At 43.9% G+C, this 23,845-nt stretch overlaps 2 protein-coding genes across 5 annotated transcripts in view; one reads left to right on the forward strand and one right to left on the reverse strand.

Moving 5' to 3' along the window:
• DOCK2 (dedicator of cytokinesis 2) overlaps nucleotides 1–23,845 on the reverse strand; it is a 433,393-nt gene that overhangs the window by 194,000 nt on the left and 215,548 nt on the right. The window lies entirely within an intron of this gene.
• Nucleotides 1–23,845, forward strand: part of INSYN2B (inhibitory synaptic factor family member 2B) — a 121,999-nt gene that overhangs the window by 93,545 nt on the left and 4,609 nt on the right. For both annotated transcript variants that reach the window (XM_008015266.3, XM_073010529.1), the window contains exons 2-3: nucleotides 4,215–6,484; nucleotides 7,594–7,668. In XM_008015266.3, the coding sequence (XP_008013457.2) occupies nucleotides 5,139–6,484; nucleotides 7,594–7,668 (1,421 nt within the window). In that variant the 5' untranslated portion in view covers nucleotides 4,215–5,138. The remainder of the gene's footprint in view (nucleotides 1–4,214; nucleotides 6,485–7,593; nucleotides 7,669–23,845) is intronic.

Raw genomic sequence — 23,845 nt, forward strand, 5'->3', positions numbered from 1 at the left:
GGTCTTCTCACGCAGCAATGGCAGCGTTGCACGTTAGAACTTTATAGAAGGATGAGGGGTAACATGGTAGTATCAACAAAATGTAAAATGCACAGCTACTTTAACCCAGTAATTCTTCTTCAGGCATTTATTCCAAGGAGATAATTAGACAAGTGCTCCAAGATTTACATACAAAAAATGTTATTTATAGACTTTTAAATAATACCAAAAATTTATAAACAACCTAAATGTCCACAAAAATACTATTTAAATAGTTAATTGTATAACTAGACAAATTCATGTTAGCCTACTTCAAAGGACAGTGTGACCTGTATGCCATAATGTGTAACTTTCTCCAGGTTGTTCAGTGAACAAAAGGCTTTCTGTCCATAAGCTTCTCTGTGTATGCAATTTCTGTGCAAGCATTGCACAGGGAGATGGCTAGAATGAATGTCACCAAATTGTTGGTGCATTGTGGCTCTTTCTGGGTGGTAAGATTTCAGGTGATTTTTTTCTTCCTTTTGTTGTTTATTTGTATTATTTGAATTTTTACAATGAACAAATAATATGTTTATAAGCAGAAAACCAACTGCTTTTAAAGATTAAAAGAAAACATCTAAAGGATACATAAACTTCCTGGAGAAAAGGCAGGGCTAACAGCAGAATAATGACTGACTTTCAGAATGAAAATGTGGAGGGAGTTTGAAACCTGCTTGCTAGCCTTGCACAAAAATATTAATCTTTCCAGTCCTGAAGAAGGCAAGAAGGCCCAACGGTGAGAAGCCTGTTCTTCAGGGTCTGTCTGTGGGTCCAAATGACAGCTCCATCACTTATCAGTGTGAACAACTTGGTACAAATATCGTCATCTTCTGTGCCTCAGTTTCCTCATTTATAAAATGGGGAACTGATCGCACCTGCCTCTAAGAGTGTCATAGGATTAAGGAAGAGAGTAAATGAAACATACCAATCACAATGCCTGGCACATAATCAACGCACTAGGCATTAGCTCTTATGAAAACCAGCCTCAGACAATCGTAGCCTGTGTGAGTTATCATTCCCAGAATGAAGTGCTAATAAGCAGTTAAGAAGAAGGCAAAAAATAATTAGTCAAGGAAACCCACAAAAGTACACATATAAATAACTAGGCTCTGCAGTACAAAGATGACGAGTATGAACTGTGTGTTTTCAAGCATGTGATCATCTCACAAACTTCAACTGCGTACTCTGCAAAATGGGGATAATATACAGAAGGTCATTTTGAGGATTAAATGCCAGGTGCTAACATAGCATTTAACAGTGAGTTTTTAATACATATTTGCTATTATTAATGAAAATAACTATTATGGACTAGGGAATTGGGTACTGAGCTCCCCAACATCACAGGCATCCAGGCGGGCTTAATTATTATTTGAGGAGGAAGATGCAGAAAGGATTTAGTCATGGACTGAGGAAATTGTCTACTGGATTCTCCCAGACCTAAAAGTCCTATAGAAAGTCATTGAAACATAGGACCAATTTTAAAAGTTCCGTTGTTTGGAATTTTTGTGTAAAGCAACTCGGGATCAGTAGGTTCATCTCCTCAGAGAGGTAGGTGACAATGCCACTCTCAGCAGCCAACCCTGCTCTTCAAACAGGCAAGGCAAATGAGGAACAACCTGCTCATGAAACTCTGCTCATTCTGTCCCACGATGGCTCTACCTGCTCTGGAAAAGCTACAGATAGTGGTTCATCCACCACTGGGGCTCACAGAGCTCCATGAGTTTTGCTGAAAGTTATCGTCCCTCTCCCTAGATATAGCACATCCACACACATCCTGGCATTCACAGCAAGAAGCCCTGGCTGCAAGTGATTGCAATACTGATAACAGCAATGGTAGAAAACACACACCGATTGCCTAACGTGTGCCAGGCTCTGGGCTGAGAGCTTTGCATACATTGTCTCACTGACTTCACATCAGACTTATGAGTCTGTGTCTACGCTATGTCATCCCCACTTTACAGATGAAAAACACACCAAGTCCTTCAGCCAGTAAGGGGCAGGGTTTGAATCAAGTTCTAAGGTACACTCAGAATGTTAGCAGTAGTTAGTAGAAAAGGTTGATGACAAGTTGACAACTCATTAGCATTTTAGATGAATCCAAATATCTTCCAGGATGTGCCACACACTCTCCCAGCACTGCTGGGTTAGTTGGACCCTCTCAAGGCATCTAGGATCAGGAAAAGCCAAAGTTCCTATGAACATTATCTAGCAATTCTTGGGGAAAGCAGAAGTCTGATAGACAAAGTTTAGGCTGCACTCACAATGAACACCCCAAACGGTGTGATGGAAAATGTTAGTAATAGTTTCCGTTTATGGAGCCAAGGTTTTTATCTGTATGATAAGGCTGGCTGGCAATATGGTTTGGCTGTGTCCCCACCCAAATCTCTAATTGTAGCTACCATAATTCCCACGTGTAGTAGGAGGGACCTGGTGGGAGGCAATTGAATCATGAGGGTGGGTCTTTCTCATGATAGTGAATAAGTCTCACAAGATATGATGGTTTTATAAAGGGGAGTTTCCCTGCACATGCCCTCTCTCTTGCCTGCCACTACCATGTAAGACATGACTTTGCTCCTCCTTTGCCTTCCACCATGATTGCGAGGCCTCCCCAGCCATGTGGAACTGGGAGTCCATTAAACCTCTTTTTCTTTATAAATTACCCAGTCTCGGGTATGTCTTTATTAGTAGCGTGGGACCAGACCAATACAGCTGGGTTCTAAGACAGACTACTTTCTCAGAACCAGCCAAATACTTGTGGGCTATTTTATTACTTTTATTTTCTTTTAAAATCCCTCGGTCAATCTGGACAGGCTTAGAACTCTCCTCATTTCAGTGCCATTGTAATCCCTCTGACTTGCAGCAAACCCTCTGGTTTGCTTTGCCATGGCAAGGCCAGGGGACAGTTCTCTGCATCTCTCCAGATCTGCAAGGGTCTTTTACCCTTGTTCTTAGCAACTGTCAACATATCATGCAGATCCCAAAAGGGCAGAGTCATAACTTCATGATTAAGAATGTGGACTTTGGAATGACAGACATCTAGGTTCAAATTCTAGCTCCTCTACTGAGTACTTACCCTCTCTAAGCTTCAATTTCCCCATAAGTCTAAGGGGGGTAATGGTACCTTATGGATTTTTTGTAAGGATTAAATGAGATAATGGAATATTGGAAAGGGAGTAGGATATGTTTAGGCAAGTTACTTAACCTTTCTGGGCCTCAGTTTATTCAACTGTAAATGGGGACAAAAATATTATCTACCCTTATAGAGTCATTTGTGATTAATGAATGAGTTATGGCTTGGAAAGTGCTTAGAACAGCATCTGTCACATTAGTTAGTACTGAGTAAATATGAGTTGTTTTAATTAATGCAAGTAAAGTCCTCAGCATGGTAAAAGTAGGTATTCAATAAATGGTGGCTATTACTGTTATGAGGTAGCTGTTCCTCAGAGAAGTTCATGCACATTTATCTCCTGGAAAGCAATAAGAAATGAAGACATCAGGGGAGAATTTTGTCCTTAAATAAATGTTGCAGTCATAGCAGAACGAGTCCACAGATCCTGTTTCCCTAGCAGGATACTCTAGGACCTTCACTCCTCTTCATGCCCAGGCTCTCTTTTACTTCAGAAGGACCTGCCCTTCATCCAACCATCCACTTTTTCAACAAATTCTCCTTAAGCACCTATAGTGAGCCAGAAGAGGGCTGGGAATGCTCAAGCAGTGAATGAGATGGTTCTAGTCTCTGCCCTCCTGGAGCCTACAGGGTAGTGGAGGAGATGCACACTAAATAAATACATACACAAATGCTTATTGAATAACAGCTACAATTTGTATTCTGAAAAATGTGACGAGGATGTACAATGGGTCTTGATGTGGTCTTGGCACTGGGTGTGTGAGTAAGGGGGAGTCATTGTAAAGGCTCCCTGAGAAATTGCTGGGACTCTCAGCTGATGAATAGGAGTTGTCTGGGTGATGTGCGGAGGTGTAGAGAGAAAAGGGTCCAGGCAGACAGGCATTTTGTTCCAAGGCCTTGCACCCACAAAGTGCCTGGCTCACAAAGAGAACGGAGAGAAAGGTCACATGGTTAACTTACTCCTAGACCCTCCACTCAAAATACTCAGCTAGGAAATTAGAATTGGAAGAGAAATCCAGGTCCACAGAAACTGCGTTCTCAGTGGCAACTGTTGTCTCTTCCCTTTCAGGTGCTCCTCGCCTGCTTGCAGATCTCAGACTCCAGCTGGTCTCAGACCTCAGCCCCTGAGGCCAAGCAAACATACGTCATCCTGGAGGCTGCAGACATAGCTCACCGTGCCCACATGTGAACTTCAGCCAAGACACCACAACAGGGACTCTGCCCACTGAATCCCCTATGATTCCTCAATCCTGTCCTGGTCATACCCCACTGGGTTTTGTGAGGGTATTTAGGAAGATAAGTTTCCCTCACTGAAGAAAAGAGAGACAACATGAAAGAAAACAATGGCCCCAAAGGAGGAATTTGTGATTGACATAAATGGGAGTGTTCCCTTGGGCGCATCATGTATCATCAAAGTAGCAAACCCCCAGGTCATTTATTTCTCCACCTATTTACCTGCTATGAAAAGAAGATGCGTTTAAGTTTCCTGCAGTTTCACACTGGACATTAATGCTCTGGGGGCGGGGGGAGAAAAAGCCGTATGTTCTAGATGTAGCAGGTTTCTTTTGGAATTCACTCACTGGGAGTCTGGCACTACCCCCTAAATGGTACTTTTGTTGTCTTTTTGTTCAAGACAACCAGCTTCTTCCAAGATCAGAACTGCATGCCAGCTTCCCTTGATAAACAGCCTACCAGCTCTCTTGGTAGATCAGATGTTTAATAGTTAGCCTAACTCATTTGTTTTTTCAAGGAGCAATTATACTACAATGAATTAATATTTTAACTGCAGGGAAAGCATTACAGCTAGTTCCTACGTAGACTCTAGAGGTTGGGAATGGCCAACAGGATTTCCCATACTAAGAGGAGAGGGCAACTCCATCCTGGCCAGCAGTTCTCTATGTTTGAAATACCATCATTAGATACTGCTCCAAAGACCTAAGGGGAGATGTGCCTAGGAGAAGTGTATGGTCCTGATCCTTCCCACTGAGGCTCAATGGCCCAGCAAAATATGAAAGTGAGACCTGTGCTTCTAAAGCGTAACAGTCTAGAATCAGTAGAGTTTGTGAAACAACCTCACCACCGCAGGAGCAAATCCCAGCAGGTGAGATTCAAGGAAGATGGGACCACTAAGAATCCAGCTGGCCTAGCTGAGGTTGATGTCCGAACTCCAGAAGACCTGGCTGTGATGGGGAAAACTCAAGCAACGAGGCACCATCATCCCCCCACCTACTCGCTCTCCTTCCCCAGGTCCCAGAAGGCAGGGGGCTTTCGCAACGTTGCGATCCAAACTTCCCCCAGTCTCAGGAAGCATTTCCCAGTTTTCAAAAGGAAGAAACTCACAGCCAGCAAGTCCCTGGTGGAAATGCCAACAGCATCCCAAAGTGCCATCCAGGTCAACGGCAACCTCTCTGAACAGGACATTGTGTCTTCTGACCTTGCCTACTTAAGGTTGGCTCAGCATCTTGAGGATGGGCCTCGAAGGGTCAAGGTGTCCCACACATTCCTCCCAAGGGTCCCCAAGGTGCAAAGCAATGGTCCTGTTAGCATATGCTTGGAAGCAGGAACTTGGAGGTCCTTAGAGAAAGCCACAGCTGCCATTCAGGTTCCAGATGATATTTATCACAGTCCTTCCTGGGAAGCTAGAGAGTCTGCTCTCAGCCCAGACAGGCCAGCTGAAGTAAGTAACTCCATACACCCTTTGGGTGACACATGTCCAGGTGATGGGAGAAGGATGACTTTACCAGATTCAGAAAAATCCACCTCCTGCTTAAATGCCACCAGCGTTGCCAGCCACACACCAGGTACAGAGAAACTTAAACCTGAATTGCTTTTGCCCAAAGACAACTCGGATGACAAAGACTTTGGCCCACTGTCATCTCAGTCAAAGGAAACGTGTGTTCCTTCACCTCCACGGACTCACAGTTCCCCCTCATCAGGCTCCCACAGCCAGCCAGCCTACCCAGGAAGAGCCTCAGACTGTCCTTCATCAAGTAACAATCACCAGAATCTGGTGTCACTCAAAATTAACAGTGCATCGAAATCTGCCCCTGGGTGTCAGGGGCAGATGGCAAACACCCCCACTGAGTCAGACACCCTGGAGTTTCCAAATTGTCCAGGAAGTGATCACCTCCCATCCTCTCTTCCAAAGAGTGAGACCAAACTTCAGAGCAACAGGGAGATTAGTGACATTAATCAAATTCACCTGGCACAGGGTGAACTCTGCGACCTCCAAGGCCGACTGCAATCCGTGGAGGAATCTCTGCACTCGAACCAAGAGAAAATTAAAGTCCTTTTGAATGTAATTCAAGACTTGGAGAAAGCTCGAGCTCTCACTGAAGGGTAAGGAGATTTTTTTTTTTTCATATTAAAAATGACTGGGTGAAGTCATTTGCCAACACAGGGGCAGAGACAGCTTTGGTTTCTTTTAGTAAAAATGTCTCCAAAATGTTTGAAGTACTGTCATTTCTCCAAATCATAACCACAGACCTCCCTTTTCTCTAATGGAATTTCATTTAGTTCTAGGCTTTGGTGGATTTTTGTGGATTTCTACTGCTGTTTGTTTTCGTTTTCAGGTGTTAACAGAATGGGAAAAGGCAGCAATGAAGCAGTAGGATCAAAAATGATTTTTATGAAGATGAGGGTTCCGTTGATATATGATGGGGGAAAACGATAGCAGGAAGGCACTTCCCCATCCCCCTCCTCTTAGCAAGTTACTGCATTTGTACAGTATTTCCATTCTTCGTGTCATTGTGACAAAGGACTTGAGGTGGCCACTCAGCTTACTATTGACCTTCCCCTGTACTGACTACTTTGATGACTTGGGCTGGTCCATCAATGACCAACTAATTGGAACTGAAATGAGATCACAGTTCATTTTGCACAACTCATTTTCTGCCAAGAGAAAAAAGTCACAAAATGCTGTCCTGGATGACTCAGCACCAGTATAGGAGGAAAAGGCAGTTATTTGTTTAGATGTGAAATGCTTGTCCTTCCAGAAAGTGCTCTCTAAAGACAGAGAAGAAGCAATGGTTAAAGCTCCTCAAAAAGGGTAGGAGAGAGAAGTCATTCACTGGCATTTGCTGTATGAATCAGAATCAGTGCTGCCATATAGGAGAGAAACACTGTGATATGCAGAGTGAAACGTACTGAACTAAGAGGTCAGGAGTTTTAATAACCTCCCTTCCATTCACCTGCAGAATCCTTCATCTCACAGGATTGTTGTCAGCATGAAAAAACTCTCAGCTTGGGAAGTCTTTAAACATGTATGAAGCCTTCTAGAAATGTGAGCTCCTATTGTCATGACTTTCGTTTCCTTATTTGTAATGGCCATGCAACTTAAGAGCACCATGAATGCTGTGCTATAGGGACTAAGGGACCAGTAGGTTGAATGTTTGTGGCCCATGTGACTTTTGCCCATAGATTTATCCAGCAAATGCTCTGTCTTGCAGGCGCAACTTTTATCGAACTGGCCAAGATCTCAACAATTGCAGTACCTGCCAGAACACGGCGTGCATCATATACAGGTACCTGGCCACAAGCGAGGTCTGCTCTGTAGACTATAAAGCCATGGGGTTCACTGAACACTCTAGCAAACTTTTACATGCAGAAAGTCAAGAGAGGCAAAAACAGGAGGCCTCTGAATATCTGAGACCAAAAAAAAACAAGGTTATGTTAACTATGAAATGTTAACATCTGGTTCCAAGGCAGGGATTGCTTTGTTTCCTTACAGCAAAGCCTATGAGCGTACCCTTTTGATGTAATCATCCCTACACTCATCAAACACTAAGTGTAGGCATCATGGTAAGCTCGGCACACACATTTGCATCTCATTCCACCCTCAGGGAAGTTAAGGCATTCGGTCTCACTCACATAAGAGCATTTTCTGAGAGCAGAAAGGGCCAAATTCAGGACTCACATCCAGATTTTTCAAATCTCAAACCTGTGATTTTAATTATTCCACCACACTGCATCTTCCTCAACAGCAGCTATGCCATGCCAAGCACTTACTTGGCACAGTCAAGAACCATGATAAGAACTTTATGTTCATTTCTAAGTATGTCATTTCCTTCTAGCACAGAGTAAGTTTGCTGCAGTAGATTTTTGTAAGTGACAAAATGGAAACATGATATACAGTGTAAACTTAGAGTCAAAGATCTGTGTTTTAATCCCCAAGTCTGACATCAGCTAACTTAACCTGGGCTTACTTTCCTTATCTGCATAGGGAACGATTATCCCTATTCAGAGTTGCCATGAAGACCAGATGAAATCATACATGTGAATGTCTTTTGCAACTGCAAACCTCTGTACAAATCCAAGGGCTTATATCTGTTTTTACTGGAAAGATCAATGCCCCCTTAGCTGGAAGACCACTTTCCATGGCATAGTAGAAAAGTGGTCAAAAGCAGGACTTTCCGTTGATGACATCTAATTTTGTTGACCAAAGTGAACAGTTTTGCTTTCTCTATTACATTTCTCTTTTTGTTGAAAACTGGCAGCTCAGGGCCCGAGCAGACTGGAGCCTAATTGGGTTGCCTATGTCTTCTTTTAAAACTTCTCATTCTCTCTGGCAGAATCCTGAGATTTCATTGAGTAAGAGACCTTGTGCCTGGAAGGCAGGAGGTGCTTGCACTTACACAGGGCCTTGAGCATCTTTTCATGGAACCCATCAGCTCATTATAAAGAGGAGCCACCTGTTTTTAACCAAATAACAGAAGATGCAGGACTGCTCACAGATAAATGCCTTTCACCTCAATGTGACGTCTTTCTTTAAAAAAGGGGGTCCTAGAAGTGCCCTGCAGCATTGGAAAGCCTAAGTAGAAGTTTCATCAATTGCTCTCTTTTTGCTGCTTCTTTTTTTATATCTCCCAATTTGAACAAGTTTTCTAATCATTAGGAGGACAAAAATTATTAAATGTCTAGACAGTTAGAGAGGATAAAACTATTCATCATAAACAAGAATAATTAATTTGAACTAACCTCCATTTAAATTTTGGATAGTCTCTCTTCTCTTCTGGAGCCAGATAATGTATTTTCTACTACCTTAAAATGATTTTTTATTTGGCCTATATAAGTAAAAAGGGCAAGTAGTGATTTCCAAGTCTACTAGGAGTTTCATGACCTGGCCTTGGGCAAATCATTTTCCCCATCTGAAAAATGAGGGTCTTTAATTAAACGGTCCCAAGAGTCCCTTTTAGTTCTGACATTCTGATATTCTAAGCCGAATTAAAAGTGACAATATTTGGCTAAACTATGACCTTCCAACACGTCTGAGAATGTTTGCATTTTTCTAGCACTTACTTCAAACATCTCCAGCAAACATTCTAAATTAAGTTACACCCCTGGATGGGTTAGCAAACCTTCATGCACACCTTCCTTTCCAGAAGAAAAGCAATTGTATGCATATATCCCTCATTACCATTCAAAGCCAGACTGTTCTCCCAGACAGAATCTATATCCTTGTATCTAAGCCATTGCAGGGAATGGGCAATTAATTTGATGAAAGCAAAGAGATCTGAACAACAGCCCCATCGTTGCAACAGTGGGAAGATGAGAGTTGTCATTTTTTTTTTTAGAAAACATTCAAATGACTTCAAACTTGCATTGTGTTCTGGAAAGTCAGATCTTAGAAACGAATGAATAAGTGATGTGAAATACTCATCCCCAGGCCTTGTTAAGCCGCAATCTCTCTCCCAGGTGATGGATGTGCTCAGTGCATGTCACTGTACATAAAGCAGATGGGCGCATGATGGATTGCTCACTGGATCTTCTTCTCCGGAGATGTTGCTGCTAAGTTAGCCATGCATATGGTTTCCTAAGTGGTATTTCCCAGAGGCTCCAGCAGCTGGAGGCTATGGCTATGCAGCTTGCTCTTATCAAGACATGTGGGGTCATCTGGTTCTATCTAACTCATTCTCTCTGCTCCCTGAGCCTCCTTGACTCTCCTCTTACCATTGAACACTTGGATACACCCTATCTCACCAAGAGCACAGTCCCAACACCAGTGCCTAGAGATTCTATCCATGGCTCTCAGGAGCTTGCAGGGAATTATGTACATCAAGGTGAATGGAACCTTTTGTTTTGACTACCATAGTCTCCACAGGAAGTGAGCGGCAATTGGCTCTAAACCACAAGCTGATTCCAGCCTGTTTTGGCCCCAATCACTTCCTTCACTTCTTCTTAGCATTAATCCTAGCACAAGTTACCCAAAGGGTTAAGTGAATGCCACCATAGTATCCAAGATTAAATAACATTAAATTACTTAGTACGAAAGTTGTTCTCTTTTCAAATTTATTTCAATCCTTCCAATAACCTAGAGGGGAAAATCTGAGTTTGGTACTAGAACGTCTTTAAAACCTTCCTAATGCTGGCTTATCACATTTCTCTGCAAAGAAAGAGCAGGTCTCAGGTTCACAGCCCTGAGCAAGCAATAGTTATCTAGCTAGAATACAATCATTTTTACTTTTTTTATTGAAGGCTTTAACTTTTAAAACTAGCCCTTTTAAATATTTCTGTAATTGATGCAGGTCTGCATTTCCAAAAGTGATATTGCCTGTTTGATATAAAACATGTTTTTAAATTCAAAAAGTGAATGGATTTAGAGAAAAAAAAGTGAAGTGAATAATTGTGTAGATGGTATGGGGAATCTTGCAAAACCATGAAGGTGGAGAATGAGTGAATGAAGTTTGGGAAATGGTGCCCTAAAGAATTGGCTCCTTTTCACCTTCTCAAGGGCATGAGGTCTCTCTAAGTCGCTTGCTCCTCCTTCCCTCACCCCCTTCTCTACTTTTCCAGCCATATCTCCAGCATTCATCTTTACACTCATGCTAAAAATAGTCAGCAGTGCTTCTTTAGAGGTCTTTGACTACAGAGATCATGCATTTCTTTTCCAGACATAACTCCCAGGAAAAAACTGCTTGGTTTAAGTTGTAAAATGTCTCCAATATGTTTTAAAGGAAAATAATAAGAGGTCTTTCCCAGAAAACTTTTCATCTACCATCCAAGCATGCTGTTCTGGAATTGGAAAGACAGAGTTGCAAGCTTACCATTTTCAGTGGGTGAAGAGACAGATTGGCCATGTAGGATTTAAAAGGTGCTAGAGAGGTGAGAGAAATAGAAGAGGTATTGTTCATCCAGGGTCCACCTGGACAGGCTGCTCCTCTTCTTATCCTTAGTCTCTTCCTACCACTTCTTCAACTGCACTCATGGACTTTATTTCTGTGGCACCACTTTCTGCTACCTTTTATCTGATATCTATATCAATCTATCTTTATATCTAAAAATTTCAACCAACTACCTACAGACATTTCCACTTCATATCCCAAGGCAACTCAAATTTGTCATATCCCCAAACACACCCATTTCACCACAAAATTAATTTTCTTTGCATATTTCTCATTTTGTTCAACACCATTGACCAAGAGGCAACTCCATAAAGATATCACAGTCCCCCTTGACTTTCTCGTCATACACCAAATAAGCTACTGATTCCAACTGCTCAATCCAACCCCTTCACTCCAATTCCTCTGCCGCAGGTTCAAAAAAGGCTGCTGTCATTTGTCACTTAAATGCTAATTGACTTTTTTGACACAGGCCTCTCTTCCCTTATCTCAAGTAATCCTCCATGGAGATTGCTAACTTGCATCTGAAAAATAGAATCTGACCATGTCACTCCCCTGCTAAACAATCTTGTCCTGGTTCAGGTAGTCTGTGGCTCCTCTCCAGCCATGGGGAACTAGGTGCTCAGCTGGTGGTTCTGTCATTCCTCAGTGCCTTTGCACAAGTTCCTTTGCTTTCCTGGATGTCTTTTCTGCCCTGCTTCGTGTGGATATTTCTTAGTCTTGCAGCTTAAATGTCAGTTATATGGACAACCTCACAATCCAATCCTTCCCCAGAAGGACCCCCATGCCATGAGCCCTTGTCTGCTAGGTCACTGATCCTACTGCATTGTAATAGAGTGTTTATAAGTTTCTTTCCTTCAGCAAATGGCTAGTCTCTCAAAGTCATGGATCATTGTTTCATACACACTTGGTGCTCAGTAGGTTCTTATTAAGGAAAGAAATGACTCTATTAACTAGGAGAGGAAGGAAAAGCAATAGTGGACTTGAGACAGCTACTTAGATTGTCCAGAAGTAAAGTCATTGTTACTATTAGTGTACACCCTTGGGTGGGGAAATGAAGGATTAAGCAAATATTCTTATTAGGAATGAGGGCTTCTATGTAGCTGGTTCTCAATGGATCTTTTTAAGCTGAATGTAAGCCCATGGGTTGCCAGTTTTAAAATAACTGGAATGCCACATACTTTCAACAAGAGAGACCCTTTCTCTGACGACTCAGAGAGCTTGCTGCACTTTCATAGGACATTGAAACCCTTGTTCTTCCAGGCCATATGACATTATTGCCCAGGACTTCTGTCCTGGCTGTGGTGGGAAAGCAAAGTTTGACTGCGGGGAACCACAAAACTCCAGGTGAAAATATCTCCTTTCCCTGGTGTTTGAACTCTCCCGGTGATCTCTTTGGCAGGAGTCAGAACATCAGATCTTCAGGTTCTCTTGCTAAATGTCTAATGCTAAATATCAAAACCCAGGCTTGCAAGCACAATAATGCCTAAGGTGTCCACATCCTAACTTATGGACCCTCTGCATGTGACCTTATTTGTCAAAAGGGACTTTGCAGATGAAATGACTTCAAAGGAGGAGAGCAGGGTGAGTTGTCTGGATGGGCCCAGTGTAATCACAAGGGCCGCAGAGAAAGAGGGAGGCCAGAGGATCAGAGTCAGAGAAGGAGATGTGATGCCAGAGGCAAAGGGCAGAGTGCTGTGGTCACAAGCCAAGAGGCATGGCAGCCCCTAAAAGTGGGAGAAAGCAAGGGGCGTGTTCTCTCCCAGAGCCTCCAGAAGGAGCACAGCTCTGATTTACAGCTCTGGAGGACTTCTGCCCTCCAGAACTGTAAGAGTAAAATCTATGTTGTTTTAAGCCATTAAATTTGTAGTAATTTCAACAAAAGGAAATAAGTACACTCAGATACACTCAGATTAAATCCTCATAATTGGGGCTAGTTTATTTGACTTTCATTGATGATTTTTACAACGATAACAGCTGACGAAAGAGATCTGTGGGGCTGAAACGTAAGGGAAAGAAAGAAGAGAGCTACCACTTACTGAGGATTCATCATTTACTGATCACTTGAAGTACCTTCTGTTTTCACACTTAATCCTCACGACGATGAGATTGATTGAAGTGCCCCCAAGTTACAGATGACGGAACTGATGCTCAGGAGGGGGTCAGGCACTTGCTCAACATTCTGATTAGGCAACTGAAGCTGAGAGAGGTGAGGCACTTGCACAATTATTCTGGAAATAGTCATTGCAACCGCCACAGCAGCACACAGTTCTGTCTTCCAGCAAGCCAGATTCCATAGCATGCTGCCTTCCAGATGCCAGATTCATCTGAAGAATATTAGGGCTCAGGGGAATGTTCGATCGTCACTGATTTCCACTCAGCCAAGGGCATCATGAGGGTTTGCATTGAAGATGCAGGCCCTAGACAGTGCTTCCAAAGCATGGTCATGGACCATCTGCATCAGAACCTCTGGGTGTCTGTGGAAACTGGTTGCTGGGTTTCAGCCCCAAAGCCACGGAATCAGAGAGTGTGGGGTGGAGGATGGGAAGCTGCAGTTGCAGCAAGCTCCCTGGGAAAGGCTGGTTCAAATAAAGCTTGAGGATTTTTTTAAGTAAAAAATCAGGGTCTTGAAAGAAGATAGTTGATTTACTAGAAAGTTTTGTGACAACCAGCCCATGGATAAAAAATACTTGCTTGTAAAATAGCCCAGAAAGTAGCTTTAGTTCTTAATACATCTTTGGAAAGATGAATTACCTTTCTGCTTGGCTTTGATTTTAGGGTTAGATGATCATATATAGACCTAATTATATATGTTGGGTACAGGTGAGAATGGAGGCCAGGGCGAGGAAAAAAGAGAGAGGAGAGGATTATTCATGGAGCGGGCATATCTTCTGATGCCTCCTGTTTCCAATGAGAAGAGAAAAGGAGTCCCTCTCAGGCCACTCTGGGGCCCAAGCTTGCATTATGCAATACTTAGGGGATTCAGCTGTAACCTTTCCTTCCTCCCACCTCTCTCAGTTCCTCGGGCCTCATCTGAGATCAGAAACTGATTGGCAATCCAGGCTGACATTTTTCCTCCAACAAAGGTTGAGAGTAATTAAAGCCTAATTCTGCTCTCTGGCCAAGAGACTAAATGCTAAGAACTACCCTCTGGTGAGTCCTAGAGGGTCAACAGCAGAAGAGCAGACACACGTAAAAGGTGGGTTTCCAAGTGCTGACCATTACCACCACATTCCCACTTCAGGACAGGGGTACGGTCACCCCATGCTTGGGAACCAAGGACCATGCATGAAGCTAAATGCCATGCAGAATCTGCCACCACCACCCACTCATTTTCTCAAACTCCACAAACCACTGGTTTTTGTTTTGTTTTGTTTTTGAGACAGAGTCTCGCTGTCGCCTGGGCTGGAGTACAGTGGCACAATCTCAGCTCACTGCAACCTCTGCCTCCCAGGTTTACGTGATTTTTCTGCCTCAGCCTCCTGAGTAGCTGGGATTACAGGTGCCCGTCACCACACCCAGCTAATTTTTGTATTGTTAGTAGAGACGGAGTTTCACCATGTTGGTCAGGCTGGTCTTGCACCCCGACCCCAAGTGATCCACCCACCTTGGCTTCCCGAAGTCTTGGGATTACAGGCTTGAGCCACCACACCCGGCCACTTTTTTCTTTTAATCATTATTGACGCATCCACTTATAAATTCTTCTGGACCAAAGAGAGAACTTATGGATTTTGTAAAGGAGACTCTCTGCAAGAGCCTCCCTTTGTATCTAGCAACCAGCATTCTCGTTCCTAGCACGTCCCCTTCACAGTTTTCATATTCAGAGTATGACAAGGAGGCTCCCTGGAATGCAGGCCAAAGCCTCACAGCTGTGCACCCGGCAAGAGAAAAGCAAGGGCTCCACATCACTGAGGAGAGAGTGGCTCCAGAGAGCTGAGTGAGCCGCCTGAGGTTACGCGGTTGATGGTCTGAGAGTGCTTCCGGGAGTTTCCTTCTTGGTTAAGCTATTTGGCCACTGAGCTCTGGCCTTGCCTGCCACTTAAAGCTATTACCTAACCAGAGAAAAAGGTATTTCTCTAGAAATGCAATATGCACTCAGTCCTATGGGTTTAGCAGCCAACTTTTCACTTAAATTATTTAGTATTTTCTTTTTGTCTGCTTATGACTCTCTCCCAGCGTGGAGCCAGGTGAACTCTTGAGAGCCTTGTCTTCTAGCCACAGTCCTCCCTCTGGCCAGCAATGAAGTCCACAGTAAAAAATAATGATAAAGGCACACAGCAGAACTGTTCTTTCTAGTAATCACAGATGCATTTGCAGCTTTCATCAAATTGCAATATGGACTGAGCCACACTATTTCAAATGCTGGGCCGTGGACGTCATGGCAACACCCTCGAGCATCCCCAAAACAACCAATAGCAAACACAGCTTCAATTGTCTCTTTGGGAAACAGCCATGAAGTTTGGGGCACATGTAAAATGAAAAAGGTAAAATTTCTCTGAGTCTCAACAGGCTGATTCCCAAGACATTTGTCTCTATTCCCTGATTCTCTTGAATGGCATTATCCCTTTCTTTTTCTCCCTAGAGTGTAAAGGAAAAGAAGTAGGATTTACAGCATCAGCAATTTATCTGCAATAAAAAATGAAACCTATTTTAATGCATTAATAGCGAAAGAGGCTGATACATGCCATAAATATAAAATTACACAAGTTGAATGTTTCAGAGGAATAACAAATGAGTGGCTGCTGGCACAGAGGCCACAGGTGACCACAGAGTGATCCGATCTTTATTTCTCCATCAAGTAAGTGTAATAATCATTACCATTTGTTAAGCCAGCCACTGCACTAGGCATTTTGCCCAAGACTATATGTCTATCATTTCATTTCAGACTCCTAACAATCCTAAAATGTGGATAGGATTAACATTCCCATTTTACAGATGAGGAAACTGAGACTCAGAGAGGTTAAGTGATCTGTCCAAGATCCAAGGGAGCCAGGGCTCAAAACTAGGTTCTACTTTCAGGAGACTTTCCTGTCCCTTCCCCTCTTTCCTTGTGACCTTGCATCGTCAGTGAATAAGTGTGTTAACTTTCTCGGAGATTATCTACGCTTTCTGAGGGCTTCACAGGCAGATCTTCCTGGCACAGAGTCACAGAACCCAAAACACAGATTTCTTTCAGAGATAGCTATCAGCAGAGATTTCTGCAGCTTGATCCCATTTATATATGTGCCAAGAAGAGAACCTGTGATTTTCTGAAGACTCAACAGCAGATAGATGCCCTAGGAGAAGGGGTAGACCTGCCAATTTGAAATAGCTGCAAGTTGTGAAGCTCAAAATTAAACCCTATAAAAAATGAGCAAACTGGTCATTAGGAGAAAGTTTCAGGAACAATGTCCCTTCAAGGCTGGGGAGAGAAAAACATACAAACTAAAGTTCCTGTGATCCGAGACTGTAATTCTTCCCCAGAGACGCCTTCCTAAGTGTCATGATTTATCCAAATGGACAAGAACCAAACTACCCTCACTGCATCCATTGATTCTTACAGCTAATTCTTTAAAAGAGAAAGTTGCAGGAGGTCAGTAAATCAGTGGTGCACCTGTGTTCTGCAGAAACAGGGACCACAGAAATGCTCCAACAAGAGATGAAGAAGAGGTGGAGGGGAATTTGGAAGATGGTTTGTCTTCAGGGAGATGCCATGAATCATTCACTTCTCGGCCAACTTGCTTAGAGTGTAGTTGATGGCAGTGGCTTGTCGGCATGTCTCTTTATAAAAGAGCAGGGCCCACTGCCGAGAAGGAGCTGCAAAACGGCTCACTGGAGACATCAGCAGCCTACACAAGACCCAAGATTGCTGACCCCAGATATTATCTTCAATATGCTGCCTCCTTAGAAGGTGAGCACCTTTTTTGGGTATGCAGCCTCCCTATCAAGGCTGCCCTGAAATTGAGAAAGACTATTCCAAGGAGAACTGGTCAGCTGGTCCATAAAGAGTCCCCCGTGCACTCCAGCCCCAGTTTGGGTCTGGTTCCACAGGGGACTGTGAGGTCATCCAGGAGCACCAGGCCTTGGTCACCACCTCCACCCCCACCACCCTACACATTTTGCAATCAGGATTTCATACAGATACCGATTACTATGTTCTTTCGGTCCAGTACATCTTAGTGTATAAGCTTTGGGGCTAGACTCTCAGGGTTCAGATTCTGACTCTGTCACTTACATTTGCATGCCCTTGGCAGAATATTTAACCTTTCTTTGCCTCAGTTTTCTCGTTTATAAAATGAAGGTAATATTATTTATCCCAGCCGGGGGCGGTGGCTCAAGCCTGTAATCCCAGCACTTTGGGAGGCTGAGACGGGTGGATCACGAGGTCAGGAGATCAAGACCATCCTGGCTAACATGGTGAAACCCCGTCTCTACTAAAAAATACAAAAAACTAGCCGGGCGAGGTGGCGGGTGCCTGTAGTTCCAGCTACTCGGGAGGCTGAGGCAGGAGAATGGCGTAAACCCGGGAGGCGGAGCTTGCAGTGAGCTAAGATCCGGCCACTGCACTCCAGCCTGGGTGACAGAGCGAGACTCCGTCTCAAAAAAAAAAAAAAAAAAATTATTTATCCCATGGGACTTGAGAATTCATGAGAGAAGGAATGTAAACTTGTAGCATCGTGTCTAGCACATAGATTTCATTCCATAAATGACCATCATTCTTTTTATCTTTGTTATTATTTTTGCCCATTTAAATTACCATGTGTCCTAATCGAATGTGGTCCAGGTACTCTCTTTTTGTTTCTTCTCCTTAGAATAAAATGCTGGAAAGAGTTAGCTCCATGGCTAAAACATTGGATCCTTCTTTAAACAGAAAAATCAAAGGACCAGGTGTGAGGAAACCAGGTGAATAGACTGAATGGTTGTGCATCCCACAAATTCAGATTAATTGCTAATGCCCCATGTGATGATATTTGGAGGTAGAAGCTTTGGAAGGTGATGAGGTCATGAACTTGGAGTCCTCATGAACGGGATTAGTGCCCTTATAAAGAGAACTCAGGGAGGTCCCTCTCTCCTTTCTGCCATGTAAGGACACAGCGAGGGAATACAGCTGTCTATAGACCAGGAAGAGGGCCCTTACCAGACACTCAACTAACAGCACTTTGATCTTCAACTTACCAGCCTCCAGAACTGTGAGTAATAAAATGTATGTTATGTATAAGCCACCCAGTCTGTAGTATTTTGTTATAGCAGCCCAAGCAGACTAAGACATCAGGTTTAGATTCTGCTTGTAACTTACAGTGTGACTTCCCTTTGCCAACTTGCTTGTCTGTTAAATGGGCAACAACCTTCCTATCTTCCTGGGCTATGATGAGGGTAAAATAAACACACAGATCTAAAATACTTTGCAAATTCAAAAGTTATCTACAACTAAGAGGCTTCTGTTATTTGTTTGTTTCTACATCCATTTTTATCTCCTTTTGGTTCACCCAACTTCAGTTTACCCAGCCAAGATCCTGCATCCAGAACCTTGCTCTGTTGTTTGCTCATGTGCTTATCTAGTTTTTGCTATTTGTTACTCACTGTTTCTTCTTCCAGACAAGTCATGACTTGGGGCTCTTGCTGCTTCCAATTACCAAGAAAAACAGCTTTCTGCTTTTCAGCGAGCTTGATGGCTGGAGCACTGATCTGTAAGCTAGATTAGTGAGGTGCCCTCAAGAGGAAAACCTGAAAGTTCTTACCATTTCTGATTTACACATAGCTCACTCTCTAAACGCAGTGTGGCTCCGTGTTCAGACATCTCCTTGGATGTGAAGGGCTCTAAGGCTCCTCAGGCAATTAACTGAGCATCCCTGAACCACAGGTCCTATGTTCCATGCATCCTCAGGAGGACCAACTCACATACCTTGAATGCTCTGGACTATCTCAAGGGCTCGTGTCCAGAATCCTGCATTGTAACAATTTCTTAACTACTATTTGCCCTCCACTGTAAGCCAGGGTTCTGCAAACTCAGCACTCTGCACCTGTCTTCCTTCTTATGATCCTGCATGGAAGATAGAGCATATGTGAAATATGGATGGTGGAAGATGGTAAGGATGGGAGGGTACAGAGAGTAGGTGGAAGCAGTGAAAGGGAGGTGAGGTTAGAAAAGTTATTGGTGTGCTATTTGGATCCTTGAGCTGAAACCCAAAGCAGAGAGTCTTCCAGTATCTGCAAACAACCCTCTGCTAAGAATTGACTTCAATTTTCACCAAGCTGGCAACTTACTCCTTTTTGCAAGGGGTTGCTGAGCACGGTGTAAGTAGCTAAGTAGGAAACAGAAACGCATCTTCTCTTTTCTACCCAGCCCCAAGACACAAAGCAGATGACAGGGCGCTGTCCCTCCCCATTTATAAGGCAGCTGCCACCAAAGCAAAATATGCTCCCTCTCCTCCCTTCCAAACTAAACTGTAGTGTGTCAAACGGATGAATAAAAAGAAAAGTGGCAATTTTCCTTTATGTTAATAAATTGCTTTGGCCTAAAAAACATTAATAAATTTCCTTCCAAAGCACACACACTTCTCCATACTCTGCTATTTGCCTGGTCTTGAAAAGAAAGTTACTTTCGATCCCCTTTAAATTGTTTAAGACCAGTGGGGGCAGTCACAAGAGGGGAGTGGGGAGCTCCCTAAATCCCAGTGATTATAATGGAACCCTGCTGTGTTTCCATAGAAACACAAAGAGTGTATTCTTCCCTGAATGTAGATGGTGGGGAGGGGTGAGGAGTGATGCTGCTGGTAAGGTGTGCAGCTACTGAAGAGCTGAAGGCTGATGCAAGGAGCTGAGATGGGAAGGCAGAGGACCTAGTGAGGAAGAGTGGAGTAGGCCGAGACGGTGTTGTGTGTGCAGTGATTTCACCTGTTATTGCGTCCCATTTGCACAGCCAGCCAGGGAGGTAGCTAGTGTAACTCCCAAGTTCAACTGAGCCGTGTGAAGAGAAGAAACTTGCCCAGGGTCACCCAGCCAGGAAGTGCTGCAGCCTCCATTCAAACCCAAGAGTGTTCAACGCTGGGGCCCTCACTCCATCCTCTATATTGGGCTGGGCGTCAAGTTGTGACGGTGAGACAAAGTTTCCGTTCCATCTCCTGGTCTTTTCGACCCAGGCCTGCTAGTTCTATACACATTCTGGAATCATCCAGAGCATTAATATCATTTTCTTTTTGAGATGGGGACTCACTCTGTTACCCAGGCTGGAGTGCAGTGGTGCACTCATAGCTAATTGCAGCCACAATTTCCTGGGCTCAAGTGATCCTCTCACCTCAGCCTCCCAAGTAGCTGGGACCACAGCTGCACACCACCACACATGGCTAATTTTTTATTTTTTATAGAGATGGGGTCTCGCTGTGTTGCCCAGGCTGGCCTCAAACTCCTGACCTCAAGCAATCCTCCCACCTGGGCCTTCCAAGGTGTTGGGATTACAGGCATGAGCCACTGTGCCCAACTTATTTTTCTTAAACAGGTATTAGGACACTTGTAAATCTTGTCAAATTCAGCTGATTTGTTGTCATTGTTTGTTTGTTTGAATTACAAAGTCAGAGACACTTCACATATAAGGAGAGGAAGGCAGCTGGTGCATGTGTGTGTTCATATAATTTGGTAGAAGCATATGGATGAAGAACTGGAAAGTAGGAGTAGTTGAGAGAAATAAGAAGTATATTTTGAAAGCAATTGTTATTTAATCACCTACCTCAAACACACTGGGGAGAGTATCCACATCTGTCTAACTTACTATTGTGTTCCTGGAACCTGGTACAGCGTCAGGCCCAGAGCAAGATGGACTGATGATGGATGGAATGTTTTGTACAAGAAAATCTTAGACTCCTAAAATCCTAGAGGGGGCGCCCACTCTCTTTGGCCCCATCTGGTACTCTATGATGAAGATTGTTTTTCTGCCACAGTAGGGAGGGCAGGGCTATTTCAGGAGCTAGGAGCATTGTGAATATAGATGCTCCCTATCTGTGAACTATGTGTGTTCCCAGTGCTAGAGGGGTGAGAATCAGAGCTTGCAACTCACCATTTTAAAGTCCTTCCTTGCTGAAATGCAGGGGTTGCCTAGGCTCTCAATCCATCTCCTTCAGTTTCCACTAGGATGAATGAGGTTCAGGTGGTACAGACAGAAACCCACTCTACCCTACCCCAGACAAACAGGGGTGCAGTACCACGTGATGCCTCCTGGAAATAGGAGACTGTGATGTTATGATTATATATGTGTGTATGTGTGTGAGCTATCTGTGTGGGGGAATGAATAGATAGAGACAAATAGATGCTAGACATAGATAGATAGATAGATAGATAGATAGATAGATAGATAGATAGATAGACAGACAGACAATGACAGATGATAGATGGATAATGATAGATGACAGATAATAGATAGATAATGATACATAGATAATAGATGATAGATTAGATAGATGATTGATAGATAGATAGATAGATAGATAGATAGATAGATAGATAGACAGACAGATAGACAGACAGATAGGTTTTCACCCATGGTTCCTGGCTTATAACTCTCATAGCCCTTGTTACAATCTTTTGTTATCATGTTGGGTGAGTTAGGCCTCAGGAAGCAGAGTCTCTCTCTGACCTTCTCCTGTCCTCCTGTCACCTGCCTAAGGCAGGACTCTTATCTGATTGTGGATCAAGAGACTGATTCCAGAGTGGGTTCTGCCCATACCCCGGAGGAAGGAGTGCTACACAGGGGAGCTGAAGCCCCTACACTTTGCCCCACGCATCCCTTCATCTGTATCCTTTGCAATATCCTTTACGATATACCAGTAAACGTAAGCGAGTATTTCCCTGAGTTCTGTGAGCCACTCCAGCAAATTAATCAAGCCCAAAGAATGGGTTTTGGGAACCCCAACTTGAAGCTAGTTGGTCAGGAGTTCCAAGGGTCCGGACTTGTAAGTGGGGGGAACAAGGGGGAAGTGTTGTGGGAGTGAGCCCCCAGTCTGTGGAATCTGATGCTATCCCTGGGTAGATAGTGCTGGAACTGAATTGGAAGACACCAACTGGTGGCCACTGCTTGGTAGTGGGGAGAAACTCCCACGCATTTGGTCATAGAAGGCTTCTTCTGTGTTGATGATTGTTGTGTGAGAGCAGAGGAAAAACATGGTTTGAGAGTTTTTCCTGAAATAGAGACTCCTGAAATAAAGAGTCAGTATGTGAGTCTGCAGATGCCTCTGCCCACTGGCCTGGCAAATTCTGGGCTTTGGCGAGAAGGTCTCTAACAGCTACTGATGCCAGCACTGAGGACACAGAGTCACTGGATTGGCAGTGCCAGGAGGCTAGGGAGATTGTCTGTCTACCATTCCTTCCTCAGGAGCCAGAACAGGGCCTGCCACAAAGAAGATGCTCAATAAATGTTTGTTGAGTGACTGGCTGAATACTTGGTGCCTACTCTGTGCTGCATGTTGTATATGCACATAGCATTTAAGCTTCACTGAGATCATTTGCGTAGGCACTACTCATTTTGCAGATGAGGACACAACAACCTGGAAGTGGGAAATGACTTCTCCAAGATCTCACAGTGAAACTGTAGAGCTTTGCTTTAAAAAACACAGCCTATGTTTCATCCATAATACATAATTCTAATTTAACATAATAACGGCCTATAGGTCATCCAGCCAGGATTATGTTCCCATAGAGAGGGCAAGTGAGAACAGAAAGAGAAGGGATGTAAGTGGAGGAGAAGAAAGTCTGGAGGAAAAATACAGAAACGAAACAATCAGATACCCTTTCCCAGCGCCCCCTAAGAACCAACACCCTGTTAGTCTGGCTATAAAACGGGCCCCCTCACCCCTCTGACTCTTCAGCCCTGCCTCTTCCATCTCAGATTCCATCTCAGAATGCTCAGGGACAAGGCATCCTTTGGGGCTTCATCCGTCATGCATGGCAACGGCAACATGCCTTTGCAGCAGCACAAACTTGGATTCCCGGCCCTGGGAGGTGACATGGGGATAGGTAACAAGGGCAGATGTCCCTTTAATGACAGCTGTTTTTCAGCCCTTGCTGGGTATAAAGTCATTGGCCAGTCATGCCACATTGTAAACCAACATGGGGTCTTTGGTCTACCAGATGCAACATTTCATTTTCCTCCTGGCTACACAAGGAGAATACACTGTTTTCATGACCACGTTTCCTCCAGTTTCCACACTCCCACACTGGCTCCTCATCCTTGGGCCTTCTGAGACCCCTGGTATGAAACCAGGTAACAAACACATCGAAAAGCTTAAGAGCTTTCTTATAAGCCTCTTGGCACTGAAAATTCCTCTGTAAGTAAATCCTCCTCATGGAGGAAAGTGGACAATCAAGGATAGAGGGAACCTGTGCTCAGCCCACAGGGTTGTCTAAGAGGATTTGTTTTTCCTGCCCCGGCTCTCTGGGTTCTGGGGAGGGTTAGCCAGAGTGAGGAAGCAGGCTGAGAGCCTCTGAGGCCTGCTGGCCTGACTCCCAGACATGCAGAGGTCACAGACAGCATCAGCACCCACTCCCCACTGGCCAGGCTTCTGCTCAACACCCACGTCCCCTGACCTCAAGGACCCCTGGTCTGCGACAAATTCAT

Source organism: Chlorocebus sabaeus, chromosome 23 (assembly GCF_047675955.1).
Source record: "Chlorocebus sabaeus isolate Y175 chromosome 23, mChlSab1.0.hap1, whole genome shotgun sequence".
Classification (NCBI taxonomy): domain Eukaryota; kingdom Metazoa; phylum Chordata; class Mammalia; order Primates; family Cercopithecidae; genus Chlorocebus; species Chlorocebus sabaeus.